The sequence below is a fragment of the Cnephaeus nilssonii genome, assembly GCF_951640355.1.
Source record: "Cnephaeus nilssonii genome assembly, chromosome: 11".
Classification (NCBI taxonomy): domain Eukaryota; kingdom Metazoa; phylum Chordata; class Mammalia; order Chiroptera; family Vespertilionidae; genus Cnephaeus; species Cnephaeus nilssonii.
The window spans coordinates 37,282,418-37,296,916 of NC_137082.1; the positions used below are offsets into that span (position 1 = coordinate 37,282,418).

General features: G+C 46.6%; 1 protein-coding gene and 1 long non-coding RNA gene across 10 annotated transcripts in view; one reads left to right on the plus strand and one right to left on the minus strand.

Annotated features, from left to right (window-relative positions):
• Nucleotides 1–14,499, minus strand: part of LOC307106885 — a 124,455-nt gene that overhangs the window by 55,650 nt on the left and 54,306 nt on the right. The window lies entirely within an intron of this gene.
• DLGAP4 (DLG associated protein 4) overlaps nucleotides 1–14,499 on the plus strand; it is a gene marked incomplete at its 5' end in the record, with an annotated part of 70,517 nt that overhangs the window by 52,879 nt on the left and 3,139 nt on the right. For 6 of the 8 annotated variants that reach the window (XM_079783637.1, XM_079783638.1, XM_079783643.1 and 3 more), the window contains 3 exons: nucleotides 2,885–3,246; nucleotides 5,794–5,882; nucleotides 6,411–6,829. In XM_079783637.1, coding sequence (XP_079639763.1) covers nucleotides 2,885–3,246; nucleotides 5,794–5,882; nucleotides 6,411–6,829 — 870 coding nt within the window. Of the gene's footprint in view, nucleotides 1–2,884; nucleotides 3,247–5,471; nucleotides 5,552–5,793; nucleotides 5,883–6,410; nucleotides 6,830–14,499 lie in introns of all 8 variants that reach the window. The other 2 variants (XM_079783639.1, XM_079783644.1) reach the window with 1 other exon arrangement.

Sequence of the window (14,499 nt, forward strand, 5' to 3'; positions counted from 1 at the left end):
CAGAGAACCATCCCATCCTCCCTACCAGTGGCTGGAGAGTGGTAAAATTTTGGCTCCCACCCCTATAGTAGAAACCAGTAGGAGCCATGCCAGCCCTGGGCCTGTCTGAGCCTTAACCCCTGTGATACAGCCTGTGTAATCACTGTGCATATATTTAGTCTTGTAATTTAATCACATGTGCAAGTTCATGTATCCACAGTCAAGATACAACAGTTCCATCAATTAACACACACAAGGATTCCTCTTGTCACCTTCTTATAACCACACTTACATTCCCACCTCTTGTCCATCACCCTCTATCCCTAGCCTCCCCACTACCACCAATTCGTTCCCCATCTATATAATTGATTTTAAGAATTTTTTAAAATGTATTTTATTGATTTTTTACAGAGAGGAAGGGAGAGGGATAGAGAGCTAGAAACATCGATGAGAGAGAAACATCAACCAGCTGCCTCCTGCACACCCCCCACCGGGGACATGCCCGCAACCAATGTACATGCCCTTGACCGGAATCGAACCTGGGACCCCCCAGTCTGCAGACCGACGCTCCATCCACTGAGCCAAACCGGTCTCGGCGATTTTAAGAATTTTTAAATATGCTTTTATTGATTTCAGAGAGGAAGGGAGAGGGAAAGAGAGATGGAAACATCAATGATGAGAAAGAATCATTAATCGGCTGCCTTCTGCACGCCCCACACTGGGGATCGAGCCTGCAACACAGGCATGTTCCCTGACTGGGAGTCGAACTGTGACCTCCTGGTTCATAGGTTGATACTCAGCCACTGAGCCAGGCGATTTCAAGAATTTTTTAAATAAAAGTATACAGTATGTAACTTTCTGAGATTGCTTTTTTCACTCGGCATTATTCACTTGTTGCTTATATCAATAGTTCATTTATTTTTAATGCTGAGTAGTATTCCATAGTCTGGATGTACCAGTTTCTTACTGTTATTCACCCACTGAAGGACATCTAGGTTGTTTCCAGTTTTTGGTGATTACAGATAAAGATACCATGAACATTTAGGTTTTTGTGAACACTTTATCATTTCTATGGAATAAATGCCCAAGAGTAAATTGCTGAGTTGTATGGTAATTGCATGCTTAGTTTTAAAAGAAACTGCCAAACCATTTTCCAGGGTGATTATATCATTTTACATTTCCACTAGCAGTATGTGTGATTCAGTTTCTCTGCATCGTCGCAAGCATTTGGTGTTGTCACTGTTTATTTTAGCCATTCTGTTAGATTTGTTTACTGATCATCCATAGTGACAGATGGAGAGATTTTGTGTCTTGTCCATAGCCCCTGTGGCACCTAGGCCTCGTATTGTGGGTTTCCATTAGGCCTTCGCCCTCATTAATTGGTAGCTCCTTGAAGTTAGGCTTAACCTCACTCATCTGGCTCCTGCTCCCAGCCTGGCCTGGACCCATGGAGAGGCTTGTTCCAGTCCTCATGGGAAAAAGGCAGTTGAAGTTAAGATGCTGAGAAAAACCACTGGATCTGACTCAGCCCCTCACAGCAAGTAGCTCCTGCTGTTTGAAAAGCATCTTCCAGCCCGGCCAGTCTGGCTCAGTGTCTGAGTGTCGTGTCAACCCCTGAACCAAGAGGTCACCCATGCTATTCCTGATTAGGGCACATGCTCAGGTTACAGGTTCGATCCCCAGTAGGGGGCGTGCAGGAGGCAGCTGATGGATGTTTCTCATAGGTGCTTCAATCTCTCTATCCCTCTCCCTCTCTCAAAAAAAAAAAACACCCAAAAAAAAAACCACACACATTTAAAAAGAAGAAAAGCACCTTTCATTTCGGGCAAAAGTTCAGCATTAAGAAGCCATCTCTAGGCCTTTGGTGTTTTGTGCCCCTGCTGTGAGCCAGCCCTAGGACACACTGGGAATGGGATTCAAAGATTACATCAACTCCCACTCATGGCAGGTCCTGCTTCCCTGAATCTTGGTGGAGAACGGGGAGTCAGACCAGATGCGATGGTGTCTTGAAGGGAGGCAGACTGGTGTTAGGTTTTCACATAAGAAGAGGAGGTGGGATGGGAATGGCAAGATGGGAAAAGGGTTAGCTGGGCCCTGAGGGATGTGTTGGTCTTTGCTCAGGCATAGATGGGGCATCCAAGTAGAGAGAACAGGGGTAGAGGGAAGGTAGAGTAGAAGGAAAGGAGCAGTAGCAGGGAGCAGTAGGTCTCTCAGTGAGCCTGAGGAAAGTAAGGTTAACCATTCCTTAGCTGTCCTGACCTTCACTCTGTTGTCACTGCCTCCCCTGTCAGGCTCTGTCACAGCCTCTGGCACCATGAATTTCACCTCCTAGCCCAGTGGTCGGCAAACCGCGGCTCGCAAGCCACATGCGGCTCATGAGCCATGGTTTGCGGCTCTGTTGACTAATGAGTTTGCCGAACACTGCGTAAGGCATTACCCTTACCCAGAAGTTTTGACTTCAGGTTAAAGACATTAGTACATTATTAAAATGTTTAAGTTTTTCCCTAAGGCAATGGTCGGCAAACTCATTAGTCAACAGAGCGGCAAACAGCTGCTCGCAAGCCGCATGTGGCTCGCGAGCCGCAGTTTGCCAACCACTGTCCTAGCCCATTCCACAGCTAGATAATACCGTTGTGTGTGACTGTGAGGTGGAGGGTGTCTTTGGTCCACGTTGGCTTCCCCCACTAGACTTGGCCTTGGCGCCCAGCATGAGGGTGGCCAGGGCCTATGTCTGTCTTGGTCATTGCTGTGTCTAATCCTCATTCTCCTGCTCCAGAAATCCTTGCTGAGGGAACTGCTGAGGCCAGGGCTAGGGCCAGGTCAGGTAGGGCTTCAGACTTGAAAGGGGCTTAAGAGAGTTGGGGGGCCTCACCTTTTCCCTTGCCCTCCTCTCATCCATCTGCAGGTTCATCATGCCTAGTAGCGTATAAGAAGACCCCACCACCGGTCCCTCCACGTACCACATCAAAGCCGTTCATCTCAGTCACGGTCCAGAGCAGTACTGAGTCCGCCCAGGATACCTACCTGGACAGCCAGGACCACAAGAGTGAGGTGACGAGCCAGTCGGGCCTGAGCAACTCATCGGACAGCCTGGACAGCAGTACTCGACCACCCAGTGTGACACGGGGTGGAATCACCTCAGCCTCTGAGGCCCCAGAACCACCCCCAAAATATGCAGCTCTGAAGAGTGAACAAGGGACACTGACCAGCTCCGAATCCCATCCTGAGGCCATCCCCAAAAGGAAACTGTCATCTATAGGAATACAAGTAGGGGCCCCTTTTGCAATCTGTGTCCTTAACTCGCTCTGTGCACCTGTCTGTGTGTAATTACATCTGGTGAAGGCCCACTACCTGTCCTGGGTGAAAGTGGTTTATCTGTGTATTTGGGGGGATCTAGTCACAAGTGGCCAAATCAAATTCCACCCTTAGCCATACCTTCCTTGAGTTTGCCCACACGTGCTGCAAAGTCTGCAACCGTGGGTACCTGTCCTTGCTCCTCCAATGGGTCATCCCAGTGAATGTAGTTACACTCAGCCAGTCATCTCCTGTCCACTGTTTGTCCACTATCTGTCCACTCCACCTTTTGCCCTGCCAGCCAATGCGTGGGAGGCGGGACTGGCCTAACAGTTCTCTAATCCAAGGTCAACTCGGGTGTGGAGGCCACAGTCCCACTTGGCAGTGGGAGCAGCGTGGAGCGTAGACACGGATGGGCCAGGGGCCCAGGACCCAGGGCCCTTGAGCCACAGGGGTTACTCAAGGGGAACTTTGCCCAGAGCCCTCTTGGACCTTGGGGACAGGTAGGTGGCTCAAGGCACCAGCCCCACGTCAGATTGAGCAGTGTGATGCCATCCTAGATGCCTCCATCCATGGGAAAGGATCCAGGGATATAGCTTTCTAGGACCAAGTTGCCAGAGCCAGGTCTGCTCACTGGTCTGCTCACTAGAAGCCCAACTCACTGTGCACCCTTGGCCACAATGACACACAGCAGGGCAGGGTGCACTAGCTTCCCCTCCACTGCTTCACTCCAGCTCCTGCATGCACCTAGTACCAGTAATCTGTTTCTGTTAGCAGAGCTGGGAAAAGTTGGGCCCTGCCTTGCAGTTTTCAAGAGTTGCTCTAAATCCAGATTGAGAGGATTCTCCTTGCCCTGGCTAGACCTCCAGACTAAAGTGGAGCACACTCAGCAGAAAAGGCAGGCAGATACAGTGGGCCAAGAGCTTGAGGAGGTGCAACCCCCCCCCCCCCGCAACCCCAGGGGGCAGTCAAGAAGGTGAATGTGATGTGCATTGTGGCTTAGGGTTGGAAGGGATCTCCATTTTCCCAGCCGCCCCTGAGCAGGGACATGGCCAAGTAAAAGACAAAGCACTAGAATGCCAAAGGAACGTGGTACACAAGGGGGACTGAATGGACCAAACAAGGCTCACGGAGCAATTTCTTGCACTTGCCTGAAATTTTTTCCCCCAAGAGGCAGCTCTGGACTTCAGTTTCTCTGCATATATAAGGAGAGAGTTGGCCAGGAGACACTCCTGTTTTCTGGGCTCCTTCATGAGGGATCCAGCCCCTGCCCTGTACAGTGCTCCAGCAGGGATTCCCGGGAACACAGAAAGTAGCCTCATCTCTGACCATTAGTCCCGACCGCCCAGAGTCTTTGGGTAGCCCCGCCCTCTCCTGGCCAAACCAGATGCTCTCACCTTTCTGGAAGGTCTGAAGGAGAATTAGGCTCATCCTTGATTCCTTTATCCAGAAGTACACACAGGGATAAGGACTGTAGTTCTTGGGCCCATCCGGGGCTTCCCCTTCCCGGATTCACCTCTACCCCCATTCCATGCTCTTGTCCAGTGATGCTGCGTTTCCTGAGCTTGCTTTTGCTGAAGGAGAAATGTGGCCACATCCCCATGGTGAGAAGGAGAACCCTTGTCCCACTCCTTTTGTGCCTCAAGCCCTGGGTCAAGTGTGGGTTCTCCCTCCTTCATGACAATCATGGAAGGGCTGGCCTGGCTACTCCATGGCCACACACCTTTGTCCCAGAAAAGAAAGGCAGGCCTAGGGCATCATCATTGCTGTGTCTCCTACTTTACAGGAGTATAGACAAAGAGTGCTTGCTAGCTTTGCACTTGACCCTAGCCCTTCCTACTGCTTCCCAGGCAGACAGTGCTGAAGGTAACCTCAGCCAAGTATGAGTGAGGCCCAGGAATGGCATCTCATAGAGTCCAGGGACCTTGCCATCTTTCCCATTGGTGGCTATTTTCAAACCCAGAACTGCTGTCCAAGGTTTGCCCCTAGTACAGGTACCTCCAGCCTGTCCTTCAGCTGCAGGGTTGGGGAACTGAACACTGTTGCCTCGAGACAGCCCCATCTTCAACTACACCAGATAACAGCTGTGGCTTTGTGTGTGTGTGTGTGTGTGTGTGTGTGTGTGTGTGTGTGTGTGTGTGTGTGTTTTCTTTCTCTTTCGTCGTCCTTTTTTTTCTCTCTCTCTGATGCGTGTAAAGGAGAGGACTAGAAGGAACGGTTCCCACCTCTCGGAGGACAACGGACCCAAAGCGATCGATGTGATGGCACCCTCCTCAGAGTAGGGAAAGCCAGTCATCTCCACCCCATCCCACCTCCTGCCCGCCTCCGCACGAATGAGCAGTGCCCGGCTTAACCTGGTCCGGCCTTGGGCCCACGTGCAGTGTCCGCATGCCTCGTGTTCGTCTGTCCGAATGTCCGTTTGCGTCGTCCCACTAATGTGAATTTCAGCATCAAGTGTGGTGTTTGTTTTTTATTTTTGTCTTTGTCTCCGTGCCGTTGCTGTCCTTGTCCTTCAATAAGGTTGACTGCATTCAGCCAGTGCCAAAAGAGGAGCCCAGTCTCGCTACCAAATTCCAGTCCATCGGGGTTCAGGTAGAGGACGACTGGCGGTAAGTCGTATGGAGGTGGTGGCTGCTTCTCCCCTCTCCTCTTCCTCCCTCTGCTCTCACCTCCCCTGTGCCTTCTCCTGCTCTCCCTAAACCACTTCTCCTTGCTGAATTTCTAATAACCAAGCTGGGTTTGGGGTGTGGGCTGTGGCCCAGGAATGGGAGGCCGGGCAGGCAGGTGGGTGGGCAAATGAGCAGTTGCTCTGTGAATCAGCCCGCAGGGGGCCACGGCTGGGCTGAGATGTGAGCTACCCTAATGTTGGTGGTCTTCCTGGCCCCACTGCAGCAAACAGACAACCTTATGACCTTGTCCGTGTGTGTATATGCGTGTGGGTGTGGGTGTGGGCGGGGCCAGGGCTGAGCAGAGAATGAGACGGGGGCTGTGGGACCCGCTTCAGGCGCATGGTGAGCAGATGATGCATCCGTTTCTCTGTCTCCCTTGTGTCCGGGTTGGGGTGGCCTCTGATCTCTGGCCCTCTTGGTGACTCTCATCTCTTCCTGTCCCCACCCCACTCCACCCCCCACCCACAGAAGCAGCGCCCCCTCTCACAGCATGTCCTCCCGACGGGACACCGACTCAGATACCCAGGATGCCAATGACTCGAGCTGTAAGTCATCTGAGAGAAGCCTCCCAGACTGTACCCCACACCCCAACTCAAACTCCATCAGCATCGATGCCGGCCCTCGGCAGGCGCCCAAGATTGCCCAGATCAAGCGCAACCTCTCCTATGGAGACAACAGCGACCCTGCCCTAGAGGCATCGTCACTTCCCCCACCCGACCCCTGGCTTGAGACCTCCTCCAGCTCCCCGGCAGAGCCAACACAGTCAGGCGCCTGCCGCCGAGATGGCTACTGGTTCTTGAAGCTACTGCAGGCAGAAACAGAGCGGCTGGAAGGCTGGTGCTGTCAGATGGACAAGGAGACCAAAGAGAACAACCTCTCTGAAGAAGGTAGGTGCTACAAGGACATTGTCCTGGGGTGAGGGGAGAAGGGATGGACAGCTAGTTCTCCAGCTTCTGACCAGACGGCCTCAAGCCTCCTAGTGGAAAGGGTCCTTCAGGTTCTCTTCTTGCATCAGTTGTGAGCTCATCTCTTATTTTCATTTTTTTTGCCCATCTCTCCATCTACCTAGCCAGATCTTTTTCCAGAAAAGACTTATGGCCATAGCTGCCAGTTGAGTAGGCTGTGGAGTCAGCCACACCTGGGTTTGAATCCTAGCTCTTTCCTTACTAGTGAAGTGAACTTGTTCAGGTTACTCTGAGCCTTGGTTTCCTTGTGTTATGTAGAGCTAATCCTACTCTCTAGCTGTATAAGCACATTGTGAGGATTGAATGTAAAGGACCCAACAGAGTGCTACTTACCATAATTATGCCTTCCGCAGCTCTGTATTGAGCACCTACTGTGTGCCAAGCACAAAGGATCTGTGGGCCTCAACAGGGTTCGAGGAACTATGAATCAGTGAGACAGAAGTCATCTACTTTTCCACATATGTTTCTATCTATACCATGCCTATTTCAAAATATTCCCCTGAGAAATTAGTTCAAGAAAACTAGAAATATGTAGGGAGCCTAAATTCATAGGTGGTTGATATATAGGAGAGTGGTGGTTTGGAGGCAGGCTCCTGTGGGAAGCTCCAGGCCACAGTGCCAGGAACCACGCCTGTATTGCCTGGTTCAGCCAAGGCTCCTGTCCTCCGCTAGCCCCTTCCGCAGAAAGTCCAAGAAGACCAGGTCTGCAGGGTATCCAGAGGGTCGGAGCCAGCATCTCACTGACCCCTGATGGGATGGGGCCTGAAGAAGCACCCTCTGATGACTCAGGAGTGCTTCAGAGTCATGGTTTTCACTGTCCTCTAGGCCAGTTCCCATCTTTTTTTTTTTTTTTTTTTAAATAAAGCATTAGCATTCTTGAATGTTTGTATTGATTTTTAGAAAGAGAGGTAGGGAGAGAGATAAAAACATAGATGAGAGAGAAACATCGATTGGCTGCCACCAGCACGCCCCCCAACTGGGGGTCCAGCCCGCAAGTCGGGCATGTGAATTGACTGGGAATTGAACCAATGACCTCTTGGTTGAGCCACATCAGCTGGGCCAGTTCCCCACTGTGTGTGTGCAGGGAACTGTTGTGAGATATATACCTATTACTTTTTACAATAGTATTTTAAAAATTGGAACGGAGGCAAGGATCAGTGAGAGCACTAAAAGGCTAACAAGCCATCCAACCCACTGCCCTACCTTAGCCTTATCCACTCTCAGCCTCATCAGCTGCATATTCTGTATTTATATTTACCTTCACATTTCTTTTTTTAATGTGATTACCTTTTATTTCAACTCTAAAATTCACTATCATTATATATTGATTTCCTGCTATAATAGATGAGTATTTAGCTCTGTCACCTCCACCTCCTGTCCTACCCTCCATATATTACATCAGAGTTTTGGGTTAAATAACAACCAATATTTCTGTTTACTATAAGCATGTAAATATTGTTCACTGCAGAGCCAAATAATAGATTATGGTTTATTTTCTGTTTTTAAATTTTTTTAAATATATTTATTGATTTCAGAGAGGAAGGGAGAGATAGAAACATCAATGATGAGAGAGAATCATTGATCGGCTGCCTCCTGCATGCCCCACACTGGGGATCGAGCCCACAACCCAGGCATGTGCCCTTGGCTAGAATCGAACTTGGGACCCTTCAGTCCGCAGACCGACGCTCTATCCTCTGAGCCAAACCGGCTAGGGCTATTTATTTCTTATACATTTTGTTTTTCCTAGAATGAATAGTTGCCCCATCTTTCTTATGTACTTTATTTTCTAAACTTTTATTTGTAATTTTTTCACATGCTCCACCAGATCTGCCAACCCTCCAGATGTGCACACATGATTTCCTGTTTTCCCTGCTGCCCTCTTCTATCCTCTGCTCTGATCTGGCCAGGCTGCTTTCTGGGACTGCTGCCTAGCTGCTGTCCAGTGACTTCCCTTTTGGTCTTGGGACTGCCCTTGGCCACTTTCCCATGATGGACACCATGCTTTTTGGACCACATGTTCTTTTGCTTTCTTGGCATCAATCAGTCCCTCATCTTACTAGAGCACACCTTCAACTGGAGGTAAATTTTGGAAACTGCCATGTCTTTAATTCAGACCTCACACAGTTTGCTGGGTGTAGAGTTGAAAGTAATAAACAAAAATTATACATAAATGTACTTATCTATATGTATATAAAATTTATATATATATAAATAAAGTAGAAAATAGTTTTCCCTCAGAATCTGAAGGGCTGTATGTAATGTGTTAGCTTTCATTATTTGTAATGAAAAGTTTGGTGCCATTCCAATTCTCAGTCCTTTGTATTTTTTTATCTTGGAAACTATTAGGATCTTCACTTTATTTATCTTGTGAAACTTCTCAGTGATGTTCTGTGGAATGGGTCTTTGTGCCAGTAACAAGTAGGCCATTTCTATGTGGAAACTCAGGTCTTCCATTTCTGAGAATAGTCTTTCATTAATTTTAAAAAATAATTTCCATTTGTTTTGTTTTCTCTCTGAAATTCCTGTCATTCAGATATTGGACCTGCTGGATTGATCCTCAGTCTCTGATCTTTTTCTCCTCGTATCTATTTCTTTGTTCCCTTTCTAGAAAGCTTTTTATTTTTTCCCCCACACTATAATGACTTGAGCTACGCCATAAAATTCACTCTTTTAACGTGTACAATTCACTCTCAGTGTTGTGCAACCATCACTGTGAAAAGAAACCCCATAACTATAATACATGGTAATTGTGTCTGGCTTCTTTTGCTTTGCATAATGTTTTCAAGGTTTATCCACATTGTAGCATATGTCAGTACTTCATTCCTTATAGCTGAGTAACATTCCATTTTATGGATATACTACATTTTATTTATACAGCCACCTATTGATGAACATTGGTTATTTCCATTTTGGGGCTACTGTGAATAATGCTGCTCTATGAACATTTGTGTACAAGTTTTGTATAGGTATATTTTCATTTCCTAGGAGTGGAAATGCTGGTAACTCTATATTTAACTTGAGGAACCTGCAAAACTGTTATCCACAGAGGCTATACCATTTAACATTCCCATGTGAGGGTTCTAATTTCTCCACATCCTAACCAACTCTTAACAGTATTGGTCTTTTTGATTATAGCCATCTGAGTGGATATAAAGTAGTATCTCATTGTGGTTTTTGATTTGCATTTTCCTGATGGCTAATAATGTTGATCATCTGTGCATGAATAGAGGAATCTATTGAGGTTGGGAATTTTTCTTTATCTCCAAACTCTGTCCATCAAATATTCACTATGGCCATCTAAATAAGAGCTCTTTCTTATTCTGTTCCTTTTTCATAACATTTTTATCCTTATTTTATGGATAGAGCATACACACACACACACACACACACACACACATATACACACATATACATATATATGTATACTAGTATATGTCTATATGTGTATATACTAGAGGCCCAGTGCATGAAATTCGTGCACTTGGTGGGGGGGGGGGTCCCCCTCAGCCTGGTCTGCGCCCTCTTGTGGCCCAGGAGCCCTCGGGGGATGTCCGACTGAGGGCTTAGGCCCGCTCCCCGCGGGAAGTGAGCCTAAGCCAGCAGTTGAACATCCTTAGTGCTGCTGCAGAGGTGGGAGAGGCTCCCGCCACCGCCACCGCCGCTGTGCTCACCTGCTGTGAGCCTGGCTTCTGGCTGAGCGGTGCTCCCCCTGTGGGAGCACACTGACCACCTGGGGTCAGTCCCTGGTGGTCAGTGAGCATCATAGCAACTGGTCGATCTGTTGTTCAGTCGCTTAGACTTTTATATATATACTAGAGGCCCGGTGCATGAAATTTGTGCAGGGGCGGGGGTGTCCCTTAGCCCAGCCTGCACCCTCTCCAATCTGGGACCCCTCGAGGGATGTCTGACTGCCCGTTTAGGCCCGATCCTCGCCTGCCTGCCTTCCTGATTGCCCCTAACCACTTCTGCCTGCCAGCCTGATCACCCCCTAACCACTCCCCTGCCAGCCTGATAGATGCCTAACTGCTCCCCTGCCAGCCTGATTGCCCCTAGCTGCCCTCCCCTGCAGGCCTGGTCCCCCCCCAACTTCCCTCCTCTGCCAGCCTGGTCACCCCTAACTGCCCTCCCCTGCAGGCCTGGTCCCCCACAACTGCTCTTCCCTGCAGGCCTGGGTCCCCTCCCAACTGCCCTCCCCGCTGGCCATCTTGTGTGTTGGAGTGATGATCAATTTGCATATTACTCTTTTATAAGATAGGAGGATAGATACACACACACACACACACACATACGTGTATATGATTTACATAAACATTTTTAACTTTTCATTTGACCCTGTATTGTCTCTATTTCCTTTAGGATTCTTTTTCTATTTGTCTTTTGGGTTAGAGGCTTTTCTGGAATGTCCAGTGATCTTTGATTATTTACTCATATTTAAAAGTGAGGAATTGACTCAGGAGTAAGAAGGGAAGAAGCAGGAGATTGCTGCTTTTGTTGTAAGCCTAGTGGTTCCACTTGTTTTTTACTTTCATGATTTAAGTTAAAATAAAACTTAGAGTTTCTAAAAGCTAACTATATAAAACAATAAAAAGAGCAAAAGTCATGGTAATATGCTGTTAATGTTAGTAATATATGGTAATAATGTCAAAGATGAAGAATTCATTATTTAAGCATCGGGATCAAAACTCTTTAATGGCAGGATAAAAGCTATTATGAATAATGTTGTTATGATCAATTCATTTGAATATATAACTAGGTAGTAATATCCTGACTTTCATTTCTGATGTTAGTAATTTGTATATTCTCTTTTTCTCTTAGTCTGCTTAGCTAAAGGTTTGTCAGTTTTGTTGATCTTTTTGAAGAAACAACTTTTTGTTTCACTGATTTCCCTATTTTCTATTCTTTATTTCATTTATCTATGCTCTAATTTTTATTATCTATTATTCCTTCTTCTACTTTTGGATTTAGTTTATTCTTTTTATAGTTTCTTAAGTGTAAGGCTAGGTTGTTGATTTGAAATCTTTTTTTAAAATATATTTTTATTGATATCAGAGAAGAAGGGAGAGGGAGAGAGCGAAACATCAATGATAAGAAAGAATCATCCAGCCCTGGCCGGTTTTGCTCAGTGGATAGAGCGTCAGCCTGTGGACTCAAGGGTCCCAGGTTCGATTCTGGTCAAGGGCACATGCCTGAATCTCCCAACATATCCCTCCCCCCCCCCCCCCAAACAAACAATGTTGGCAACAACAACAAATCAAATACAACTCCATCAAACCCATGTCTTCAGCATGAAAACAGAGAATGTCCAAATTTCACATTAACTGGAAATAGAAAACCACTCAACCCCAGCCAGTGGCCTCCCGTACTGTGACGCAAGCCTCCAGGAAAATAGGTTGGGGAAACTGCAGAGTAGAGAGAAGGGGGAGATGGTGGTGAACTTAAGAAGATGGATTTCAAGTCACTACCAGAAAGAGAAAGTCCACCCCAAGTTGTGACCCATAAAAACTGAGATAATAAATCTGTTCTTTTAATAAAAATAAAAAAGAACCCAACTGAATGAGGGTTTTAAGAAGGTCAACTGTGTGCTGCTGATGCTGAGGGCATCACTGCAGAGTGAGAAAGTGGGCGGAGGTTTAGGAGGTGTGAGGAGAAATCGGAAATGGTCCTCCGGAGAGTGCAGGGGCACTGAGGGAAGGTTGCAGAGGGAGAACTGGAGTGGGGCAGGGTTAAAACTGGAAAGATTAATCTTTCCTTTCCCTTTGACTGCTTTTTAAGAGTTCCTCTTTGTCTTTGTTTTACTGTAAATAAGTGTGGATTTGCTTTGGATTCATTTGACTTCCTGACTGGTGTCAGCCATTTCTGGAAAATTCTAAATCATGATCTCTCTGAATATTTTTCCTCCATTCTATTTTCTTCTTTTAGAATGCTGATATTCTCCCTCTCTCTTCCATACCTCTCAATCACTTTCTTTTTTATAGTTTCTCTTGAATACATGTAATTTTTATTTCTTAGAAAATAAGGTGCCCAAGTGCAGTCTTATGGTTAGGAATTCAAGACTCTACTTTAGACCAAGCCAGGCACATCCTGCTATCTACGGCAAGGGGGAGGGGGTATTCATTTTATTTTCAGCAGCTTAGCTATTCATTTAATCCAGCAGTTTACGTGTTTGGCACTTGTTTACCTTGGCCTACCTGGTTTTCACAGGGTTTACCCGTGTGCTGCTTATAGCGTAGCCCTTGTTTCTGTGATGACCTGATTTTCTCCTGCACTAGTTCCAGGGCTCATGTTTTCTCTCTATTGTCTTGCATCTGTTGGGAGCACCTCACTCTCTGCTTTGAACTACTGTTTTCACATACTTACAACTAAACGTCATGCTTTTCATCTACTCCCTGGCAACAATTTCCTGGTGAATGTTCATTTGCCACTTGCTGTTCCTATAATACCTCTGTTTAGCTCCTGTATTGGTTCCTTTTCAGTTACTAATTTCTTAATGAGCTCTTGTCATTAGCTCATTATGGGAGGGCTGCTTACCATGCAAAGACCTCCCCTCCCTGGGTGCTGAACCAGGTTCAGGAAAGCCCTGCTACAGTCCGAATCCCCTTTCATTTTAAAGAAGAGATTATTGGCCTCTCCTCTCATGGTGTGCTTTTGGAGAACTCAAAACTGTCACCTAGCCGAAACCGGTTTGGCTCAGTGGATAGAGCGTCGGCCTGCGGACTCAAGGGTCCCAGGTTCGATTCCGGTCAAGGGCATGTACCTTGGTTGCGGGCACATCCCCAGTAGGGGGTGTGCAAGAGGCAGCTGATCGATGTTTCTCTCTCATCGATGTTTCTAACTCTCTATCCCTCTCTCTTCCTCTCTGTAAAAAATCAATTAAAAAAAACTAAAAAAAAACACAAAAACTGTCACCTATATCTGAGACCTTCAACCCAAGACCTGTCAGTGCGGCTACCAGTGCGTGGTCATGTGGCAGCAGTTCACACTGTGCTCCAGGTTCTATCAGATATGATTTGCATTCCCACTTCTTGTTTACTCTGTTTTGCTTTTCAGGGATTTCTGAGAGGAGTGGGAGGTAGTATTTCTCTATGCCACCACTTTAAAACTAAAGTCACACTAAAAGATCAACCTGTGTTCCTGGCTAGCTCTTCGTTTGGGAGTCTGTTTGCTTATATCTTATTTAAGACTTTTACATGTATGTTCATAATGAAAGTGATCTGTTCTTGGCATGTCCTATCTGCTGTCAGGGCTCCTGAAACCCGATGTGTCATTTTCTTCTTTACTTACTCTTTGGAAGAGTTTGAATATAAGACAGGGATTACTGTTCCTTGAAGGTTGTGTAAAACCTCATCTGTGAAACTACATAGGCCTGGTTTCTTTTCCTGGAAAGATTAAGTTCCACTTTACTGCTTTTTTGCTTCACTTTTTAAAAACAGTTATTGACCTAATCAGATTTTCTATTTCTTCTTGAGTCTATGAGAGTGATTTACATTTTTCTGGAAAAATTTTCCACTTAAACTGTTTTCAAATTTATTGCCATAAAATGGAGTTCATTTATATGTATTGTTTGCATTTTTGACAATCAGAATGGATTAATA